At 38.5% G+C, this 23977-nt stretch overlaps 1 protein-coding gene across 1 annotated transcript in view; it reads left to right on the top strand.

The window, feature by feature from the left end:
* The first annotated feature begins 5571 nt into the window (after nucleotides 1–5571).
* The window catches only part of STAG2 (STAG2 cohesin complex component), a 45783-nt gene continuing 27377 nt past the window's right edge, over nucleotides 5572–23977 (top strand). The window contains exons 1-11 of the mRNA XM_070759887.1: nucleotides 5572–5723; nucleotides 6102–6180; nucleotides 8746–8907; nucleotides 10228–10324; nucleotides 11379–11455; nucleotides 13554–13758; nucleotides 15338–15489; nucleotides 16004–16077; nucleotides 16185–16308; nucleotides 16976–17074; nucleotides 17171–17250. Coding sequence (XP_070615988.1) covers nucleotides 5680–5723; nucleotides 6102–6180; nucleotides 8746–8907; nucleotides 10228–10324; nucleotides 11379–11455; nucleotides 13554–13758; nucleotides 15338–15489; nucleotides 16004–16077; nucleotides 16185–16308; nucleotides 16976–17074; nucleotides 17171–17250 — 1193 coding nt within the window. The 5' untranslated portion in view covers nucleotides 5572–5679. The remainder of the gene's footprint in view (nucleotides 5724–6101; nucleotides 6181–8745; nucleotides 8908–10227; nucleotides 10325–11378; nucleotides 11456–13553; nucleotides 13759–15337; nucleotides 15490–16003; nucleotides 16078–16184; nucleotides 16309–16975; nucleotides 17075–17170; nucleotides 17251–23977) is intronic.

Genomic DNA, 23977 nt, shown 5'->3' with positions numbered 1-23977 from the left:
TTGGTTGATTAGAATGTAGGTAGCTAGAAATAATACCTCTTTGAAATAATATTCAAAATATTCAAAAATAGCTTTCCAGGTTGCTTAGCTTGGAGTAATAGCAAAAAGTATCAATTTAGTATATATTTGTAATTTTTTTAAATGATTCTGCAACTTACGGGTATTACAGAATTGATAGTATATGCTATATACAATGTAACTATCCATATTTTACTTTCTGCTCATTTGATCACTTTATGTAGTTGTAAAAGCACCGTCTGCTCCGATTCCTTTTCGCCAGACAAGTATTTATTATTTATATTTATTTACATACCACGTATTCATGAGATATAATTTCATATTTATTTATTTATTTATTTTGTCAAATACATATTGGAGGTATGTAAAGATAATAATATTATATACATAATACTAATAAGAAAAAGGAAAAAATAAGAAGAAACATTAGATATAATACTATTCATATGCATAGTACTAGTAAAAAAAACATTAGGACAGGGAACGGAAGGCATGCTGGTGCACTTCACGCCCCTTACTGACCTCTTAGGAATCAGGAGAGGTCAACAGTAAGGTCATGCCTTATGTATGTATCATAAATAGATATTGATACATTTAATATGTGTATATACATACATATCTGTGTATGCACACACATACCACAAACCTTTTTATAAAATCACGAAGCAATCACCACAAATCATTATTCAAAGTATCAAAAATGTATTTAAAAAATTAAGTGGCTGCCTAGCATCACTATAAAAAAGAAACTTCACAGATTATAATTGAGAAGACTAGCTAAATAAAACAGTGTTGACAGTCTTTGGAAATATTTGGGCTGTTTTGCCACACTCTAGAGTAGATTCAAGTTATAACTGGTTTTCTTCCAGGAATTAGCAACAGAGCTAGTTGGAATTAATTTGCTGTAAAAAATCATTTGGCATTTGTTAACCTACATTTTTTCCCCTCTTTGTGAGACAAAAGCCATATTAAACATCTAAGAGGATCATTTTCTCAAACCTGTTTAGTTTCCTTTTGCTTTCTCATTTACTCATAAGGACACATTCCAAAGGACATCCTTCTTAGCAATGGTGGCATTGTGATAACTTTGTCCAGCCTGGGGAAATACTTGCTAGAAATAAGGGTTTGTGCATTTTGGAGTAGTAAAGTGGAATAATTTTCACAATAACAAAAAAAAAAGGCACATCAATTGTGTTACGTTGCTGGGAATGTGGTTACAAAATGCGTATTTTGTGAACCCAAAGGAAGGCTATTCGTTTGCACTACGCAATTTGTTGATCTCAGCAATTGTTTTAAGATGTGATTGTGAAATCTGGTAAGAGGGTTGCCTGTATAAAGCAATGTATAATTTTGGGGTTTTCCTAAAACCTGATTATTAAATACAATTAATACTTTACCTACATATAATCTGTAGTACATGCTTTTTAGTTAATATAAAATCTAAAGCAAGACATGACAATTACAGTCCCTAAATATTTCAGTTAATAATTATTCACAATTGTATAATTACAGTTTAAAACGAGATATTGCTCATAATAAAATGGTAGTTTTAAAAACTTGCCTTAATTTAGCTTTGTTAAATTACAGCCCGCTTCTTCAAAATCCTAATAGCTTTGGGTCATGAGATAAACATCAGTTATAAAAAGCATAAAACCCTGCTTGGTTCTCACTTATTTAGGATGCTTCCCTCTTCAACGTGATGAGATCCTGATAAAGAATCTTGTAGATAAAATGATAAATCTTTTTAACTCTCCCCTCCTCACTCTAGTAGAAGGGTAGGGCCAGAACTACTCCTTAGTTGCCTTGTGGGTAAAGCATAGAACATCTCAATCAACTGCTTTGTGTAAATAACTCCCACGTGAACTTCCACCCTTGGATTGTCAACAGCATTAATCATCATGTAGTATTATAAGCACACCCCTATTACCCATAGCTAACCCAAAACACATTCTTGTTTTTAACAACACCCTTATGATACATGAGCACAAGTTTTAGGGCGGAATGTTGGTGGAATTTTAAGCAAGTAAGCATGAGAAAAGAAGGCTCAATCCTAGCCTACCGGCAGCTCGCAGAACACTCCAGCTAGACAAAGAGAAAGTAAAACCACTTTTCTTTAACCAAGAATATAGAAATGGTTCTGAATCCGTCTTTACGGAATTCATGCTAAAGCCACTTCAGGTTAATCATGAATGGTTTGGATAAGAATAGCGATTGGCGAGAATATTATGTGATGAGCTTCAATTGACTCAACAGATGGTGGTGCTACATATGTACATTTGTGAAATCTTTCTGGGTAATTATCTGCCTTGGAGCATAGGGATATCCTTAGTGCAGAATTCCCCAAACCTTGGGGCATCAGGGACCGGTTCCACGGAGAGAGATTTTTTCCATCCCCTGGAGGGGGTGTGGTTTCACATTCATCACACAGATGAGGGTTTTGCTTGTTTCCATGGCCCGGTTTCTGGCATGCTACAGCCCAGTGCTGGTCCATTGGGGAATTAGGGATCCCTGCCTTACTGAACTCAGAACTCTTGAACAGTGTACATAAACAGTGTACACTTAGTAAAAAAGCCAATTTTCTTCAGTAGTTGTGCACATATAACTGAAGGAAGTGATAAGTTGCAGTCCTATATATTCCGGCCACTGTGTGTGATTTGAGTCACAATCAACATAGTTCCCTGTATGCTCCCTGTAATTGATGTGACTTGGAATTTAGCAACATGCAGTGAAACAACTTCAAGCATCGATGTTCCCAGTGAGGGCCTTGAATTACTCAGAGGGCAACTGCTTAACACTGATAAAAGAGTTTCAATTGCCTCAGTATTAAATTCATGCAAATGTGCTATTTGTGTCATTAAAATACAAAGATTTAAATCTTTTGAATTTTGAGATTGATCATTTGAAAATATCAACACAAATGGAAAAAGGAAATTAGAGAAATGGAACAGCTTTCTGTGAACTTAAGATTGCACTTGCATTCTTTTAAGTATTTTTAAAAAAATACATTTAAGATTTAGAGAAACAAATCAGCTTTACCAATATACAAATGCAAACTATTAAAATTTGCAACCTTAATTTAACAACAACAATAAAAACAACTGCAAACTCTGTCCCAAGCAAATATGTTATCCCCCCTTTTATTTTTAAAGTGGATTTTGGGCAGGAATAGTTACAGTCCTAAAAATTCATGCCAGTTCAATTAAGGTGTTGCGGATTTGAGAAATGTTGCTTAGACAATTGCCAAACACACATCTTCTACAAGGTGGCTCTCCATTGGCGGTATTTCCTGTCAAGAAGTGACTTGATCAACCTCTGGATGACCTGCCTTAACTGAGTTTTGGATTAGAGCTCCACCAAGTGATCCTTCGGCATGATACATTTTCTTTTCTTTTTAAAAAAATAAGCTGATTATTATGTTTTAGCATCCCTTAGTGGCAGTTTGGAATGCAGCTTTTTTCACCTCCAAGCAATTCTTGAACTTCAGCCACAAATGAAAAATCTAGGTTTTAGTTTCACTTGAATGGGGCTTAAAGTGGAGCCCATCTATTTAAAGATAGGTGTATGGGGAGGTTTAATAAATGGCAGTTCAGATGTTTGTACAATTTGAAGGTCATCTTTTTTGAGGGGGAATATTTTATGTAGAAGTTGGAGCTTTAAAACCTTACTGACATCATTATATTGAGATTTGATGCAGGACCAGCTATGCATGCTAAATCATTACAGACAAAGCAAACCTTTGATGTATTTCTTTGCAATCTGTTTAGCTTGCTGTATTTCCTCATGAGAAACACATGATTCTCAATAATGTCCTCACATTATTATAAAATTGGAAGTCTGTGGAGATTCTCAGTGATCCAGGTCATGGTTTCCATAACACCGGAAGGAGCCATTTAGGTCAACAGCTGCAACCTGCTTAGTTGGTTCAGATATTCAAATGAAGGCACCTCTGTTTGGCCTCTGCTATCAGAGAAGGGGAACTGATGACAGGTAGTCCTCAACTTAGGCCTGAAATTGAGCCAATCGTTTCTTTCGTTAAGTGAATCTGACTTCTCCATTGATTTTGCTTGTCAGAAGATGAGACATTTGTTAAGTGAGACATTTGTTAAGTGACCTTTCTTGCCACAGTTGTTAAGTGAATCATTGCAGGTGTTAACGTTAGCAATATGTTTGTTAAGTGAATCTTACTTCCCCATTGACTTTGCTTCTCAGAAGGTGCGTGAACGAGGGCTGTGATCACATGACTTTGGGATATAGCAACAGCCATAATTATGAACCAGTCTCCAAGCATCTTGAATTTTGATCATGCTGTATTATCAAGGGGAGGCTTCAAAGGTTGTACCTGTGAAAAACGGTCTCAAGTCACCCTTTTCAGTGTTGTTACAACTTTGAATGGTCACCAAATGAATTGTTGTAAGCCAAGGACAACTCATAGAAGTAGTCCTCATTTAACAACCACTCATTCCACAGCCATTAATTTACAATGATGTTGAATGATGAGTAGTTGTGACCTGATGTTGCAGTGTGACTCACAGTCATGTGATAGTACAGTGATGGCAAACCTTTATTTCCCCAGGTGCCGAAAACACGTGCGCACACACTATCATGCCTGCTTTAGTGCCCGCACCTATAATTCAATGCCTGTGGAGGGCAAAAATTGCCTCCCTGCCCTATGGAGGCCAGAAACAGCCCATTTCCCAACTTCTGGTAGACCCAGTACGCCCGCTTTTCACCCTCCCCAGCCTCCAGAGGCTTCCCTGGAGCCTGGGAAAGGCAAAAACGCCATCACCCATCCTTTCGGAGGCCTTCCAGAAGCTGAAAATGCCCCCCCAGAGCCTCCGTGTGAGCCAAAAATCAGCTGGCCGGTGCGCACACGCGTGCTGGAGCTGACGTAGGGCAACAGCTTGTGTGCCGGCAAATTTGGCTCCGTGTGCCACTTGTGACACCCGTGCCATAGGTTCGCCATCACTGTGAATAGTACTTCAGCCTTAAGTGTATATAATTCCGTTTTCCACAAATATTAAACACTCTGAAGGCTCCTGAAGATGATGAGAGCTTGCTCTCTGGAAAGTAGGGAAAAGGAAGATAGAAACCGTCATTTTTAAAGGAAATAAAACCACTTTCGGTCAGAAGCACTTATATAATGAAATGGTATTGTGATGCTTTTATATACATGTGCAAAGTGACTGCATCTGGAATTCTATATACAATTGTGGTCAGCCAGCCTAAAACAATTACCAGGCAGCTTCAAGAAAATATTTTTTTTAAAGGACTAAAACAATGACGATTGAAATATTTTTCTAGCGATGTTATTATGTCCATGACATATTTTAGAATTTTGGAGCATTTGTTTAGGTGAAAAACTCAAAACTAATTAAAAAAAACTTTTTATATTTTTGCTAGACATTTGGGATGCTCATAAGACCTAGAGAAGGTTAAATAAAATAAAATAAAGTAAAGGTTAGTGGGGAAACATAGTTTCACTGTTAATAAGGCAACAAATCACAGGAAGTGTTAGACAACTTCCATTAACTGTTACATTGTTTTTGACAGGCATAGACTACTACAATAATAGAAGAAAGTGACAAGAAAGTACAGCTATTATCAACAACTGATTCTTGAATGTATTTCTAATACAGTAGTAGCCCAGAAGATGATAAAGAAATGATAGCAGCTCAAGAACCAACAACTAATTTTGCCCTGATTCAGTAAGTAACTGAAAATGGTTGATATCCAATTATAGAATCACAACAAAGTTTTCATTTTGCTTTTCCTTGTAAAACTGTAGATATGTGTGTATGTGGCAGGGGTGGTGGTGTGTATTTTATTTGGCTTGTGATTTAAATTAACTCGTATGATTCCTCCATTTACTTCTGAATTATGGCAACTAGTGGAGTTAAATTTCCTCATTTCATTTGAGTTGTGGACTGAATATATATATATATATATTTAGAAAATTCCTATGAATGCAGTATTGAAAAACTCATTTAGGGGAATGTAGCATGTCTAGAGTATATTATATTGCATCAAAACAATGATATAAGCATGTATAAAGTGAAGTAAGTATGTCAAATATGTCTTTCCAGGGACTCTGAAACACACTTTTCTTCAGATACTGACTTTGAAGATATAGAAGGAAAAAATCAGAAACCAGGAAAAGGAAAGGTGTGTGTATTCTCACATTCTCAATCTTTTTATGGGGTTGTTGAGTCCCAGCAACCAGTTAGGTCCCACAGCGCCCTGGCCAACAAATGTAATGTATGTTTGTTTGTTTATTGTGTGAATGGCAATGACTGATTTTAATACTACTGGATTTTAAACTAATTGTTTTAAATGAATTGGATTATGATGTCTCATTGTTTTGATATGTTGTAAGCCACCTCGAGTCCTCAAAGAGGAGTGGCATGTACAGTGTTCCCTCAATTTTCGCGGGGGATGCGTTCCGAGACCGCCCGCGAAAATCGAATTTCCGCGAAGTAGAGATGCGGAAGTAAATACACCATTTTTGGCTATGGACAGTATCACAAGCCTTCCCTTAGCACTTTAAACCCCTAAATTACCATTTCCCATTCCCTTAGCAACCATTTAGATTATTACTCACCATGTTTCTTTATTAAAGTTTATTTTAAAAAAATTTTATTAAAGGCGGACGAAAGTTTGCCGATGACATATGACATCATCGGGCAGGAAAAACCGCGAAGTATTTTTTTAATTAATATTTTTGAAAAACCGTGGTATAGACTTTTCGTGAAGTTTGAACCCGCGAAAATCGAGGGAACACTGTCTATCTAATTAACCCTGCTGTTCTGTTTAAGAAAAGTAACAAATCTTATGTTCCCGGGTCACCCTGACCCGGACCGAAAACTCTTCATTTGCAGTGCTTATGTTTGGTCTTTTTGAAAGCTTTTTTCACTTGGAAAGTAGTCTGAACATTTCTGCACACAATGATATGAAAATTGAAATGAAAAAAGTAAATCTTATTGGTTTATTTTGCGGATATAATGCACGCCCCCCCTGTTTTTGTGAAATTTTTTTCAATTTATGGATAGTTTTGCTTGCAAAATGCATTCTATTTTACTAAAGTTGGTATGGGATTGGTAGCTTGAACATTTCTGAACATAATGATATGCAAATTGAGCTGGAAAAATTGATGCATATTGGTTTATTTTGTTGATGAAATGCACGCCCCCCCCGTTTTTTTTAAATAGTCTTCACTTTATGGATAGTTTTGCTAGCAAAATACATTCTATTTTACTAAAGTTGGTGTGGGATTGGTAGCTTGAACATTTCTGAACATAATGATATGAAAATTGAACTGGAAAAATTGATGCATATTGGTTTATTTTGCACATAAAGTATGCCTCAATTATTTCAATTTATATAAAAATTATGCTGTTAATTTCAAACTTACATACTTTTTTTTAGTAAAATGGATTTGTTTCATAAAATTAGTTCTCTGGCTACAATGTGGTTGATTTTCAAAAGGATATTCCAAATATTTCTAGACAAATATGTATAAACAGTGACAATAATGGCACACAGCAAGGCCGAGGGGGGGTGGCCCTTTTGTGGCAAAAATAAACCAATAAGAACCATTTTGTTCAGTTCATTTATATTTTTCTTATATTCAGAAATGTTCAATTTAGTATATCAAACCTTTTTGGGGAAAATTCCTTAGGGATTTGTAGCCTTAAAAAATAGAAATTGACACAAAATTAAAAAAGGATGGGGGGAGGGGCTTTTTGATCAAAATAAAAATATAAGTCTCAATTTTTCCAGTTCAATTTTCATATCATTATGTTCATAAATGTTCAAACTAGTTTTCCAGTTGAAAAGGTTTTCAAAAAGACCAAATTCAAGTGCCTAAAAAAAATCATTTTGGTCCGGGTCTATATGACCCGAACAGACTGTGACTTTTTTTTTGCCCAGAAAAAAAAATTTTCCCCCACCCCCACAAATATTTTTTTGATGGTCAGCATTGTTAAATTGAGTAAATGAATGCCTAAGATTTTAAAGAATATTTCGGATTTGGAGCATAAAAAAATAAAAAGTGAAAATGGTTGCAAGCAGCTGAGGGGGGAGGGGAGGCCTTATTTCTGATGTTAAAAAACCAGTAAGAATCATTTTGTTCAGTTCCTTTATATTTTTCTTATATTCAGAAATGTTCAAGCTACCAATCCCACACCAACTTCAGTAAAATAGAATGCATTTTGCAAGCAAAACTATCCATAAATTGAAAATTTTTTCACAAAAACGGGGGGGGGGGGCGTGCATTATATCCGCAAAATAAACCAATAAGATTTACTTTTTTCATTTCAATTTTCATATCATTGTGTGCAGAAATGTTCAGACTACTTTCCAAGTGAAAAAAGCTTTCAAAAAGACCAAACATAAGCACTGCAAATGAAGAGTTTTCGGTCCGGGTCAGGGTGACCCAGGAACATAAGATTTGTAACTTTTTTTGCCCAGCAAAAACTAAGCCCCCCACCCCCCCAAAAAAATTCTCATAGAGAGAACCCCTGAAATGATGAACCAGCATGAAATTTCAAGTTTCAGATATGCAGGGAAAATTTTTTACAGGGACTCAAACTTGGCTTCGGGTCGCATACGACCCGAACAGAACAGCAGGGTTAAATAAATAAATAATATCCATTTATTTAAATAAAAAAATCATATTATTTTTTTACCCATTAAGTTGCTAAGAAATTAACCGGCTTGTCCTTTATACAGACCTGCAAAAAGGGGAAAAAGGCTGTGGGAGAGAAAGCCAAAGTTGGAAATGGAGGAGGAAAAGGCGGCGGACTAAATCGAATGAATGGGCACCATCAGCAGAATGGTGTGGAAAACATGATGTTGTTTGAAGTCGTTAAAATGGGCAAGAGTGCTATGCAGGTACCTCTACTTATCAAAGACTTCATTGTTTTGAGAACGAGGATGAAATCTGTTTCAAGTAAACTCCCATCTTAAAATGTCCTTCCAATTCCAAATTTCTTAGGGAATATGTAAATAATGGTTTTGAAGAGTGCTTCTTCAACATGGTTTTAAAGCTAAGCATAGTTTCTACCGCATGTTGCTGTAATTAATTTACCAATCAGTTTAATGAAAAGAAAGACTAGGGGTGACTTGATAGCAGTGTTCCAATATCTCAGGGATTGTCACAAGAAAGGTGTTAGAAAGCTATTCCCCAAAACACCTGAGGGCAGGACAAGTATCAGTGGATGGAAGCTAATCAGGGAGAGAAGCAACCTAGAACTAAGGAGAAATTTCCTGACAGAACAATTAATCATTGGAACAAATTGCCTCCAGAAGTTGTGGATTCTCCAACACTGGAAGTTTTTAAGAAGATGTTGGATAACCATCTGACTAAAGTGGTATAGTTTCTTCCCTCAGCAGGGGGTTGGACTACAAAACCTCCAAGGTCCTATCCAACTCTGTTATTCTTTTGTGAATGTATAGACCAGTGTTTCCCAAACTTGGCAACTTGAAGATATCTGGACTTCAACTCCCAGTATTCCCCAGCCAGTGTTTGCTGACTGAGGAATTCTGGGAGTTGAAGTCCAGATATCTTCAAGTTGCCAAGGTTGGGAAATGCTGGTATAGACCTAAGGCTTTCTGCAGTTGGTTGTCCCATAGACTTTAATGATAAGCACTTGTGTGTATATTTATTTGGGTGTCACCTCATTGTTTGAGACTTGGGTTGCAGCTTAATTTGAAATGTCTGTTGTTGTTTTAAATAAAATTTAGTTTATACTGTATCTAGAAAAGAAGTGGACATTGCGGGTCTATGGCCATAATAAAGATTTGATTTGAAAAGTAGTTTGATTTGATTTGAAAAGAAGACCCAACTTTGTGTTTACACTACTGTAGTAAACAGTTGCAGGACAGATTTAAATTTAATTCAATATGTGCAATTTACTTCATTTTCATTTTTTAAAATTAACTGTTTTAAATTTTAACCCTGTTACAAAGAAAAGTATGTCACAAATCAACCTTAGGCAGACATGAGGATTTAGATGTTTTGAGCTTCTACTAACCTTGGTTTAGATTTTATCAGACTACTTTGGAAAAACCAATACACTACTTTTTGGTATCTAAAAACAATGTTTTGAGAAGTGGGACAACCATGAAAGCCTTGGGGTATAAAAGGATTGTGTGTGTCGGTGTAGAGAGTAACAATAAACATCTAATTTAACGTTGCTTTTATTATCTTAGTCTGTGGTGGATGATTGGATAGAGACCTACAAACATGATAGAGATATAGCGCTCCTTGATCTCATCAACTTTTTTATTCAGTGCTCAGGTTGCAAAGGTAAGATTTCTATTTGGGGGTGAGTTTTATTCCATATTAATTTCATTTTTAAAAATCTTCACATCCCTTCTTTGCTAGTATTGTATCCCATTACAATTAGAACTTCCCATAATAAAATACAGTGATACCTCGCCTTACAAACGCCTCGTCATACAAACTTTTCGAGATACAAACCCGGGGTTTAAGAATTTTTTGCCTCTTCTTACAAACTATTTTCACCTTACAAACCCACCGCCGCCGCTGGGATGCCCCACCTCCGGACTTCCGTTGCCAGCGAAGCACCCATTTTTGCGCTGCTGTGATTCCCCTGAGGCTCCCCTCCATGGGAAACCCCACCTCTAGGCTTCCGTGTTTTTGTGATGCTGCAAGGGAATCCCAGTAGGGGAATCCCAGCAGCGCAAAAATGGGCACTTTGCTGGCAACGGAAGTCCAGAGGTGGGGTTTCCCAGCGAGGGGAGCCTCAGTGAAATCGCAGCTTTGCAAAAACACAAAGGTCTGGAGGTGGGATTTCCTATGGAGGGGAGCCTCAGGGGAATCCCAGCAGTGCAAAAATGGGCGCTTCGGCTGGCAAAAGGGGTGAATTTTGGGCTTGCACGCATTAATCGGTTTTCCATTGATTCCTATGGGAAACATTGTTTCGTCTTACAAACTTTTCACCTTAAGAACTTCGTCCCGGAACCAATTAAGTTTGTAAGACAAGGTATCACTGTAGTACTTTTCACAATTCATTTATAATGTCTCCTCCCCTCCCCCTTTTCAACTACTTGAATATGGGGGTGGGTGGGTTGTTTCCTCCAAATTTACAACTGTATTTTGGCTTTTCAGAGACTGAAAGCCTGCTGATGCATGATGCATATTTTAAAAAATGTATGTCACTTTTAAAACAGTTGCATATGTAGAATTATCAATTTACAGTTAAGTATGTTTATTTATGTATTTTAAATATTTCACTGATAAAATAACACCTTTTGTTTTGTAGTGTTATTGACTAAACAGCATTTTTTACCCTTTGAAGTTTTGAGATTTCATGATGTTTTCATTATGTGTTTTGTAGGAATAGTAACAGCAGAGATGTTCCGGCATATGCAAAATTCAGAAATAATTCGAAAAATGACTGAAGAGTTTGATGAGGTAAAATGGACGTGTTTAAATTTACATTTTCGAAACTCATTACTATATATGTCTTAACATTCCTCATACTAAGACGTTTCTGGAGTAGTTACTTTAGTTCTTTCAGTTGAAAATGTATCTTGTTTTTGTGGTTTCTTTTCTTGCAATTTTTTTTTGTTCAAATGCATTTGTGGGAGGTGAAGAATTAACTCTGGAGGGCAGAGAAAAATCTTAGTTCATTGGCAACAGTGATAATGTTTCAAGTAGCTGAGTATCTTCTCAACTTAGCACTTCCCTTTTAAGAACATATTTATTAACAGGATGTAAAGGAAAAGTCATTGGAAAATTCTGTAAACTGGTAGTCCTCAAGTTATTACCATAATTGAGCCCAGAATTATGGTTAGAAGTCATGACGGTCATTAAAAGAGTCACCACGTGATTGCACCCAATTTTAGGACCTATTTTGTAGCAGCTGTTAAGGAAACCACTATGGTTGTTAAACACTCTAGTGGCATTTTGTAGGTTTCCCTGCAGAAAAATATAATATATTGCAGTCATGTGACCAAGGGACATTGCAAACAGTCTTAACTACGTCCCTGGTGGTTAGTAAGGCTCAAGAGTGACTTCATTTCCTTTGGGTTCTGCAGAAAAATCAGGTGGAACAATGGCTGATGGTTTCTTTCTATTGGGCCACGATAGAAAGTGTCCTCACATACTGCATAACAGTATGGTACACTGGTTTCACAGCTGTGAACAGGAAGGCATTGTAGAGAGTTGGCTGCCCTGTAACACCACTGGATGACATCGTCAGGAAAATACCCTGGCCAGTGTCTTTTTTCACTTTTACCATCTGGCAGAAATCACCGAAGCATGGCCAGCCGAACAAGCCAGTTTAAGAACAGCTTCTACCTATGCGCTGTCAGGCTCCTAAACATAATCACAATCACTCCACGTACATATGGAAATGTATGACTAGCTCTCTCCTCCTCTCTCCCCCCCCCCCCCCCATTACATACATAAGGATTATTCTCTATATCAGTGATTTTCAACCTTTTTTCAGCCACGGCACATTTTTTACATTTACAAAATCCTGGGGCACACCACCAACCAAAATGATACAAAATGACACTCTAATACATATTACAATATAGATAACATTGTGATGCATTGTATATCACCCTCTCCTGGGGCCTCTTATAAAAAGAAAAAGGTCAAATATCTATATACACCATCATGATAGACATAACCAGCTGATGCTGAGGCTTCATCTGGTGGTGGCAACATTTACCTCCAGTCCTGACCAGGATTAGAAATTGGGACCATGGGGAGGAGTAGCAGCTTCAACTACTTGTCGTGGCCACACAATGACAAGTGTGCAGCAGCCCGAGCGGGGACCTTCCTGGGTGTGGATGAGAGGCGGCCTGTTATTGGTTCATTGCTAGTGGTTGGGATGAATCCTAGAAGGTGATTGGTCAACGTGCATTCCCTGTGCCTCCACTCTGATAGCTGGAGGGATTGTGAGGGGAATGTTTATGTTCGGATGGAGGCAGCTAGCCGGATAAAGGGCCTCCATGGGCCGTATTTGGCACGCGGGCCGTAGTTTGGGGACCCATGTTTAATTTCCCCACGGCACACCTGACAATGTCTCACGGCACACTAGTGTGCCACAGCACACTGGTTGAAAAACACTGCTCTATATTATTCATGTTGTGTTGTATTTTCTTAGTTATGGATTGCACCAGTAGAGACTAAACCAATTTCATGATGTACAATAACAATAAAGGCTATTGAACTGAATTGTTCTATTGAAATGTGGATCACGTTATCCTGGAAGTGGTCATTAAGCGACCATTAACTTCCTACATATTTTTAACTTTTTTACATTAACTTTTTTATTATCTTCCAGTTGCGAAGAAAAGGATAAAATTATATTTTGTGTGTGTGTGTGTGTGTGTGTGTGGAATTACAGTTAAAATATAACTCTTGTCTGCTGTGGCATACTTATCCGTGCGGAAGATGAATAAAATCTCTCTCGATTCATCAGAACCTTTTATCCTTTTATTTAATTAGGCCAGGTAATGCTATACTTTTTGTGCAAGTGACAAATTCTGTATTCTAGGACAGTGGGGATTATCCGCTCACCATGGCTGGTCCCCAGTGGAAGAAATTTAAATCCAGTTTTTGTGAGTTCATTGGCGTATTGGTCCGGCAGTGTCAGTATAGCATCATATATGACGAATACATGATGGATACCGTGATTTCACTACTTACAGGACTATCGGACTCTCAAGTCAGGGCATTTCGACATACTAGCACACTGGCAGGTAAAAACATTGATTTTTTTAAAAAAATGCTGAAAGGTAATCCCAACTGTCAAATTCTTCTAGATTGTTTGAAATATTTTCATTTAAAAATATTTAGGTTTAAGAGTCTAAGATAAACCCACTTGGGAGTGATTTGGGGTTTTTTGTGAGGTGGGTGGGTAGATTTAAGTTTCTATATGTATCCTTTTCTTCCATTTCTTTTAAACAAGGATAATAAATGCAAGTAGTTTTAAAGTTAAAAATTAAAGAATTGGCCAACATGCTGAGCTTGTCTTAAGATACCGCCTCTAATTGCTTGCTTTTGCTATGCAAAGTGATTCAGGTGGAAAGCTAATGTTTGAGAGATGCTGCTCTATTTCTTTGAAATATAAATTTAACAAACAAACAAGCTTTTCCTTGTGTAGCTTGCCAAGAACCCACCCCAGTATCCCTTCAGTGGCTAAAAAGCCATCGCCTTACAAGGACAGAAGGATATTATAATTGACTTTTAGTCTCTGGAACTGCAAATGTCAGGCTTCTCAAACTCAGCAGGTTACATTTGTTTCATAACCTGATTTCCTCTGGGTGAGAATACTAGAAACTACTTCCTGCTCTAAAAAATGAAACAGTTCCAGAAAGAGATGAACCTTCAAACCACCGTTAAAACTCTGATATGAGTCTATTTTGGAGTGGGAGGAATAGACTGCAAAGACCAAGCCATCCAGCTTTTCACGCATCAGCTTGATATCTATCTTCAAAGAGCAGAAATAATAAAACAGCCATTAAAAGAATGAGAACTAGTTTCCTGGGGTGCTTTCCAGCCACTTGTTCAAAGTTCAGCACGTTATACTGTAATAACTGGCCCTGGAACAATTGTTCCATTCCTTCTTAGACAAAAAGAGTTACGTAAGACTTTTAGTAACTGAGCCAACATAATAAAATTCACTTTCATGTTTCTTCTCAAAAGATCCTACATAGTCCATGAGTAGATGGATAAATAAAATAAATGTAAATAAAACCAGAGGGTGAAAGTAATAGGGTGAATTTTAATTGACATGAATATCTTTTCCTGTGATAAAATATGGAAAGTGTTGCCTGAATTTTGTATTCCTTCTCAGTTTTTATTGTGATTAATCTCTTGCCTATCCCTTCTCTGTAAGTAGCTAAACCAGTCAGTTAATGAATATCGCCTTTGTATGAAATAGATTCTTAATCCTGAAATTGAGTCTTCGGAGAGGGGCAGCATACAAATCTAAATAATAAATAAATAAAATAAATTAATAACTGAAAACCTTACTAAATTTTATTTGTGTTCCTTTTCTGATATTCCATTATGAATGTTATTTTCATATAAAATGGATCTCTAATCCTGAAATTATTCAAAATCTTTCTAAAATTTATTTATATGCCACTTTTCCTTTTGAAACTTAAAGATAGCATGATTTAACCCCATCTGCCACCCCCTCCATGAAGAAAAAACAACACTCCTGCATTTGTATTAAGTGTAGTAAGACATCTTTGTATCCATATCATTGTTCAGACTCGTTGATTATATTCCATACATTATGATTGATTTTCATTCCCTTTTGGCACTTTACAGCTATGAAGCTAATGACCGCGTTAGTAAACGTGGCGTTAAATTTGAGCATTAATATGGACAACACACAACGACAGTATGAGACGGAACGAAATAAGATCATTGGAAAACGAGCTAACGACAGACTGGAACTGTTGCTGCAGAAAAGGAAGGAGGTTAGAACCTTTGCCCACCAATTGAATAGTTACCTGACAAAGAGGGAATTATGGGAAATATTTGTCGTCCCCCCCCCCAAAGAAATAAAATAAAATAAAAGTTAGAAGTAAAAGTAAAGATCTGTTGTCCCAAAAACTAAAACCAAGTAAAAGAAAGGAGCAGATCACGGAGATTCAATTGAAACACAGATTTTATTTCCAACTCTTTATTTCTTCTGCCTGACCATTGGGAAGAGGTAAACTAGCATATTTGCTAATTTAAATGTGCTTCAAATCTAATAAATAATAATAATTTAAATGGAGTCAAATGAAAGCCAGCAAAAGGGGTCTTCTAGCCCCGGGGTGGCCAACTGGCCTTTTCAGGACATGTAGACTTTAACTCCCAGAATTCTTGACTTAGCCATGTACCTGTGATTTAAACCTTCAAACAATTATTAATTTTGCATTGTTAATTGCCTAAACATGTATCTGTAAAACTGCAGTGCATTCATTGGGCAGTTTCTATATTTTTCAGCTTCAAGAAAATCAGGATGAAATAGAAAACATGATGAATGCGATCTTTAAGGGTGTGTTTGTTCATAGGTACAGGTGAGTTCAGTTGCTATGTATCAAGTCTAAATGTTGTTTTTGAGATTCTATTTTTTTTCTTTTTAACGCCACAATCTTCATTTTCTTTATATATTATCTTTTCTTAGGGATGCAATTGCTGAGATTAGAGCAATATGTATTGAAGAGATTGGAATTTGGATGAAGATGTATAGTGATGCCTTTCTCAACGACAGCTATTTAAAATATGTGGGGTGGACAATGCATGACAAGGTAAAGCACTGAATCCTAGTTTCTGCTGCAATTCATTGAGCGGAGAAAATAAGGCACAAAAATTGACGCCTCCCTTTTTCTTTACCCACATTGTAATAATCGGTTACTTTTAAGAGAGAAATAATTCAGTTTTACATTTCAAGAGTTCCTTGTCCAAATGATCTGACAGAAGAGCGTACCCGATAAAACCATAAGTTGGATTTCTCTACTAGCTAGAACCAAATAAAATGTGTCCCCCCGCCCCCCAAAAAAGCAGCTCTTCAGTGTCTTGGTTTTCAATCTGTTTCAAGGCTAAGTTGAAAGTGGTGCAGTTAAAACTATAAACTTTCTCAGCTTGATGTAGTTGGTTTCATTTATTTATTCAGCCTCAATCCTTCCAAGATGGGTAAAATGAGGACCTGGATTGTGGGTACAATATGCTGGCTCTGTTAAAAAGTGTTGTAAGCCGCCCTGAGTCTAAGGAGAAGGGCAGCATTAAAAATCGAATAAATAAATAAATTTATATAGAAATTAATTTTTCCATTGTAATTTAGCATTTAACAAATGGACCCAATAAGCGAAACCACAGTATAAATGCAGAGTTCTCAAAACTAATTAATATATTGTCCAGTGTTGAAAAATAAAAACTTAAGAACTGTTATTTTATTTCCTGGTTGTTGTTTTTTAGCAAGGGGAAGTGAGACTGAAATGTCTTACAGCTTTGCAAGGTCTTTACTATAATAAAGAACTGAATTCAAAATTGGAACTCTTCACCAGTCGGTTCAAGGTTAGTGTTCATTCTCTCCTTTCCTTTTAAAGAAATATTCCAGACTTTCCATTATAAGCATGTTTAATTTTACAAACTAAATATTCTTCCTTCTAGGATAGAATTGTGTCTATGACTCTTGACAAAGAATATGATGTTGCAGTGCAAGCAATAAAACTACTTACTCTTGTTTTACAGTAAGTGTTTCAAATCCTTTTTCAAATAATAGAGACTCCTGGTATTAATTTGTCCTTTTTGTATAAATGTAGTTTCTCAAACCTTTGAAGACAGAAAGTTCTTTTTAGGGTGTCATGTTATAGTTGGATAAAAATGTATGCATGATTTTGTATTGCCTATGTTGCTAAAAGTTCATAGACACTGTATAGTAAGATTACTAAAGGTCCATCTTTAAGTTATTCTCCAGTTACTTAAGTATAGCCCCAAAGCAGGAAACCTTGGTTCAAATTGAATATTTAGTCCTCAACCTATGACCACAGTTGACTCCAAAATTTATGTCGCTAAGTGAGAAATTTGTTTACTCCATCGTATGACTTTTCTCACCACATTTCAATCACTTCTTCTGCCATATCTGTCATCGGACATTGGCAATCATGTTGGCAATCCTATTTTTGTCAACAGCCTCATGAAAAAATGCTGCTGAGTTTTAACCTACCAGACCATTAGGTTTTGAAGCCATGATGTTCTTCCTCTGTCTGGATCTCGTTTGCCTTCAGTCTTAAGTGATGGATGCCGTATTTTTCTGGGTGTTGCATCACATGTCCAAAATATTCTAACTTTCGCTTTTTAAAGGCTTTGATGATTTCCGTTAGCTTTCCCAGCCAGTTAATCACCTCCTCCTTTCTGATTTTGTCAGCCCAGCTTATACGTAAGTCATCTGTAAATCCACATTTCAAATGTTTCTAGTTTCTAGTGGGTTTCTGTCAAATACCAACTTTCTACTCCATAGAACAGATTAGGAAATACAACATCGGACAAGCCTGATTTTCAGTTTTAGGCTTTGGTCTTCGCCACTGCAGAAGACCTTTTTCATTTTGGAGAATGCTGTTCAAGCTTTCTCTATCCTTGTCTTTACATCAGTGATCATGTCCCAGCTTTCATGTAAATTAACACTGAGATCCATGATCCTTTCAACTTTTTCTAGTGGAATTCCTTCCGAATTCATCAATGGTAAATTACTGGGTTGTTTGCTGATGACCATGATCTTGGTTTTTGAGGTGTTAAGCTTCCAGCCCTATTTTTCAGATATTTCTGAAGACTCTTGATGAGGAGCTTAAGGTTTTCATGCCTACTGACAAGCAGAAAACTCTATCAGCATATCTTAAATTGTTGATCTGAACATTGTTTACTTTGAGGCCAGCATCAATATTTTCCAGTGCTTAATTGAAAATTGACTCAGAGTAAATATTAAACAACAGCGGAGGCAGAATACAGCCGGGCCTGACCCCCTCTTCGTACTTCTGTATCATTGAGTATTTTTGGCCTAGTCTCACATTTGCTACCTGATGCAAATATAGATATGTATGATTCGTATGTCTTTGTCATCTAGTCCCACTTGTTTCAGGTTTTAATTTGTCTTCTTTTATCAAATGCTTTTTCAAAACCGATGAAGCACACATAAACACTGTCAGTGACATCTCTACAGTGTTGTACAAGAACTTGAATGCTAAATAGGACATCTTGTGTACCAAGATTGTTTCTGAAACCAAATTGTGTGTTACTTAGACACTCCTAATTTTGTTATATATTCTTGTGTGAATTAGTCTCAGGAATATTTTCACTAAGCTTATTCTTCTGTATTTGATATACTTCCTTGCATTTATTTTTGGGGGGGATTGTCACAAAGGTTGACTTTAGCCAATCATTTGGTATCTTTCCTGTTTCATACATTTGATTGAAGAGCTGCCGTAAAAAATTCTTCCCATTGTCTTCCAGCAATTTTAAAATTTCTACTGGGATATCACCAGGTCCTGTGGCTTTACTTCTTTTTGCTATTTTTATTGTGTGTTCAACATCCTCCATTGATGCAGTTGTTATGTCATTATCATCCCTAGTGTCCTCAAAATGTTCTTCAATATATTCCTTCCATCTTTTTAGTTTTTCATCCTCACCCAAAATGATTCCCCCCCTGTCAACTAAGTTGTTAGTTTTCTTTTTGTAGACACCTGCTACTGCCTTCATTTTTTGTTTAAGTTGAAATTATCATGAATATCTTCTATTTTTTTGCATTTCTTTGCAAACCACTTTTCTTTTGCCAGTCCAATTTTTCTTCTAGTTGTTTTCTGCAATACATTGCATTTTTCTTTGTTTTTATTTTTCTAAGAGCGTCTTTCATTCATGACATAAAGAATTTTATCCATCATACACTGTTGTTTCTTTTTCTCTTTATTTCGAGCTTGTTACGTCTACTATTGCATTTTAAAATTTATTCCAATTCACTTCTACATCTTCATTAATAGATTGTTGGTTTCTCTTAAATGAATTTCTAGTACTTTTATCTTAGCTCCATGTTTAATGTTGAAGTCACTGTCAATTCTTGGTTTAGAAGGATTTGGGTTTTTCATCTTTTTTTAGTTTCAGCTGGGCTTCGGCAAATAGTAGATTATGATCGAGATGGTACATCTGTGCTTGGGTATGTCTTTGCTGATTTTACTAAGTTTCTAAATCATTTGTTTATTGTAAAATAGACATTTTGGTTCCTTACTATATTCTTTCATATATCTGCCAGCACCCTCCAAGTGTAGAGGCATCTTTTCGGTAACTTGCAAAAAGTATTCATCACATATTGCCTATGTTCCTTGCAGAAGTCTACAAATCTGTCAGTTTTACCATTTCTGGTTCCTAAGTTTCCAATTACAGGCGCATCCCTTCCTTCTCCCATTTTTGCATTGAAGTACCCCATGATTATTGTGATATCAACTTTTTAGAGTTTTCAATACACTGCTTATATCTTCATAGAACTTATCTAAATCCTCCTCATCACTGTCAGCTGTGGGAGCGCAAACTTGTCTAACATTTATATTTACCGGAGCACTATTTATTTGGATCATTATCACTATCAGGTATAGGAATAAAGGACTTGATGCAGTTATTTGCAAGATTGTTTACTATTATAGCTATTCCATTCTCCGTACTGAAGGAGCGGGTCCAGCAGTCACATGGGTTGCTCATGTCCAATCCGGTGGAACTGAGCCTAGTGTTAAAAAAGCTTGCTGGATCCGCCCCTTCCCCAGAATTCGCTCAGTTCGCATATCCTGCGGTTGTATTGTGATAGCTCGTTCAACATTCTAACACCTTCCCTTCGATCTTTCCTTCAAAAGTAGTAAGAATTGTTTATCCTTATTCGTTTACTTGCACTAATAGCGCCAGCCGTTTGTGGCTCGGCTTTTTTCCTTTGGGAGAAGTTGCGGTTTCGTTTTCCCCCGGCTGTTTTGCCGTTTACGATCCCCGCTGCCGCTTGTGGATTCCTTTAATCCTTTGGCCTGGAGGTCTTGGTGCAAGTATTGCTTCATTGATTTATTATAGTATTATTGTTAAAGGGCTTAAGAAATACCTCCTGCGGAGTGAGACGCTTGTTTTAGTCTCCTGGACTTAGTCGATCGCTTCCCCTTTAAGGATTCTATTATGGAGCGATTTTTCGGCGCGAAGGCCTTCGCGCCCTTTTTAAATTTAGGCCTCTCGTGTTGGCCTTCTGCCAGCCGCGTAGGCCTCAGTCCACCGCTTGGATCCCGGAGTGGGCTTTGGGACGCTCAGGCTTAATTCTCCACCGGCTAAGCCTCCAACCAGAGTGCCTTGGTTACTTTAATTAAAGTTTAGGGAGGCTGGCCACGCTGTATTTGGGGACACGAACTCTGGGTTTGCCCAGATTGCCCTCAAGTCTCAGCAGCTCCGAGGCCTCGGAGCAGGATCCATTCCTCTTGGGAAGTCTTTGAAATTCTTCTCCCTAATTATTCAGTTATTGGCTCAGCCTTGTCTTCTGTTAATTGTCAGACTATGGCTACTTTTCCCAAGAGAGGCACCACTCAAGGTCCCAGAGAGGCCAGGCCTACAGGCGATGAGATTACCAGTATCCCCCAGGCCTCAGCCTCCTCTTCTTCAGGGGCCCGCCCCTCGACAAAGTCACCAGGGCTGAGAAGAGAAGGGACCTAGCCCTACAAAAAATCCATGACAAATCAGCAAAGCGTTTGAAAGTACAGGCCCAAGTACTCAGTAGTCATGACCCCCCAGAGGCTTCTAATCTGCCCTCTTCTGGGGTCACTGTGTTATCTCTGGATGAGCCAAACCTAGACAGACCCCAACCTAACCTATGGGGAGTAGGTCCAGAGGAACCAGATATTATGGAAGATTCCTCCCAGCCAGGATCCTCCCAGGCCTTCAGGGATTCTTCTGCCATTCCTGCTGATATTTCTAGTTTACCTCCTGAATTCCAATCTATTTTTTCTGTGTTATCCAAGGCCATTGATGCTAAACTCTCTACCATCAATACGCTTCCCTTACCTCCTCCTCCTCCTCGTCCCTCCCGCCCCTTGGGTTCTTCCCCAACGGTTAGAGCTCCTATTCAGGATGAATCAGATTCCTCTCAGGACGAATATGAGGATATGGAGGAGGATGAGGATCCCTTTCAAGGCCTCTCAGATGATGAGGAATCCCAAATAAAGGTGCCTTCTCCAATTACTATTTTTCCCTCTCAATTGTTCAAATCTCTCCTCCTCAAAGCTAGAGTTTCTACGGGATTGGCGGCCCAGGAGAAACAGGCCTCCACATCCACTGATCCCCCGGAGGAGAATTTACCTTACTTCACAGAGGAACAGGAGGATAATGAGGTAATTCCTATGCCTAAATTGTTTAAAGATGCCTTACTTAAGCAGTGGGATTTCCCAGCCTCTGGGCTCAATCCCACATCCAAGGACAAAAAGTTGTACAAACTCTCCTCTTCCTATGAGGAGCTCCTTTCCTTTCCTAAACCGGATGAACCTGTCAAGATCCTTCACTCGGCGGCTGCTGTGCCAGGCGAAGCAGAGGAAGTCCTCCGCCCAGAGGACAAGCGGATTGAACAGATGCTCAAAAGAGGATTCACCGCAGATTCCTGGGCCATTAAAAGTTCTGCAGCGGCTTCCTTTTTCTCCAGAGCCATGCTTCTGTGGCTTCGCCAACTTCAACAGCATATTCCTCCCGATGACTTGAGAGGTCAACAAGACTTCAACAAGGTCTTTGCAGCTGCTCAGTACGTGGCTGATGCCACTTTACAATCTACCAGATTTTCTGCTAAGTCTATTGCAGCTTCTACAACGGCAAGAAGACTCCTATGGCTTCGCCCTTGGCAAGCAGGAGTACGTCAGAAGTGGCAGTTATCTCTGGGACCCTTAAAGCGCGACCTTCTTTTCGGGGATCTTCTGGATCCACTCCTCACGGAAACCACGGACAAGAAGAAAGTATTGGGTCCAACCACCAAAAAGGCTACCAAAACGCAGTCCTTTCGTCGCCCAGGGCGTCAGCAAGATCAAGCGGCTTCCTATCAGAGATCTCCAGGTCAGTATTCCCCCCGCTTTCGTTCCCAAGGTAGGAACTCCAGGGGCAGAGGTTTTCGCTTCCAAAGGGGAGCGTCCTCTAACAGGGCTTCAAAAAAACCTAGATGGTAGTTTTTCCTCGATTCCCATAGGTGGCCGTCTAGCCCATTTCGCCTCTAATTGGCGTCTCACCTCCAAGGACCCCTGGGTCATTGACACTGTTCAAACAGGCCTTCTTTTAGAATTTACTTCTCCTCCCCCTAAACGTTTTATTTCCTGCCCTTCTCCCAGGTCCTCCTCAGATTGTAACCGTATGGAGGAGGCCATTTCCCATTTATTGTCCATCAGAGCCATTCAACCGGTTCCCCCCGGTCAGAAGGGTCTAGGTTTTTATTCCATCCTATTTATGGTTCCAAAATCCTCCGGAGGTTGGAGAGCTATTTTGGATTTAAAGAAGCTGAACCTATTCATCAAATATAGGAAGTTTAAGATGCACTCCTTATCATCCATTTTGGCCGCCATCCACCCGGGAGATTTCATGGTCTCCTTAGACCTCACTGAGGCCTACCTCCATATTCCTATAGCCAAATGCCACAGAAAATTTCTACGTTTCTCCTTTCAGGGCAGGCATTTCCAGTATAGGGCGATGCCATTTGGCCTTTCCTCGGCCCTCGGGTCTTTACAAAGCTCTTGGGGTCTCTGGCGGCCTATATCCGGGCGTCTCCCATCCACATTTTATGTTACCTTGATGATATTTTGATTCATGGGAACTCCCTAGAGAAAGTGAAAACAGACCTTTCTGTCACCATGTCAGTTCTACAGGACCATGGTTTTTCCATCAACTTTGACAAAAGTCATCTCCAACCTTCCACATCCATTTTACACCTGGGATCCGTTATTAATTCAGAATCCTCCCAGGTCTTTCTCTCTCCTGAGAGAAAAATCAGTATAGGGGAGTTAATTTCATGCATTTTATCTCAACCTTCAGTTTCCATAGTATCCCTGTCTTCCCTTTTGGGGAAGATGGTGTCATGCATAGGCATCATTCCCTGGGCTCGCCTTCATGCTAGGGAACTACAGTGGCTCCTATTACCCTTTCAGAGATCGGGGCACAGCAACTCAAGTCGTCGCATTGTCATCCCACCAATTGTTCGCAGATCCTTCAAGTGGTGGAAGTCTCCGGCCATGGACAAAGGATCCCCGTTCAGGTGCCCGGATCAATTTGTCATCACCACAGATGCCAGTCTATCGGGATGGGGCGCCCACGCCCAGGGGATGATAGCCCAGGGCACGTGGTCCCCGGAGGAAGCTTCCAAGCCAATCAATTGGCTAGAGTTAAGAGCCGTATCCCTGGCTCTGAAGCATTTCTCTCCTCGCATTCCCAACCGGCACGTTCTCA

Source organism: Erythrolamprus reginae, chromosome 8 (assembly GCF_031021105.1).
Source record: "Erythrolamprus reginae isolate rEryReg1 chromosome 8, rEryReg1.hap1, whole genome shotgun sequence".
In the NCBI taxonomy this organism is placed as follows: domain Eukaryota; kingdom Metazoa; phylum Chordata; class Lepidosauria; order Squamata; family Dipsadidae; genus Erythrolamprus; species Erythrolamprus reginae.
This window is presented reverse-complemented; position numbering and strand designations above follow the sequence as displayed.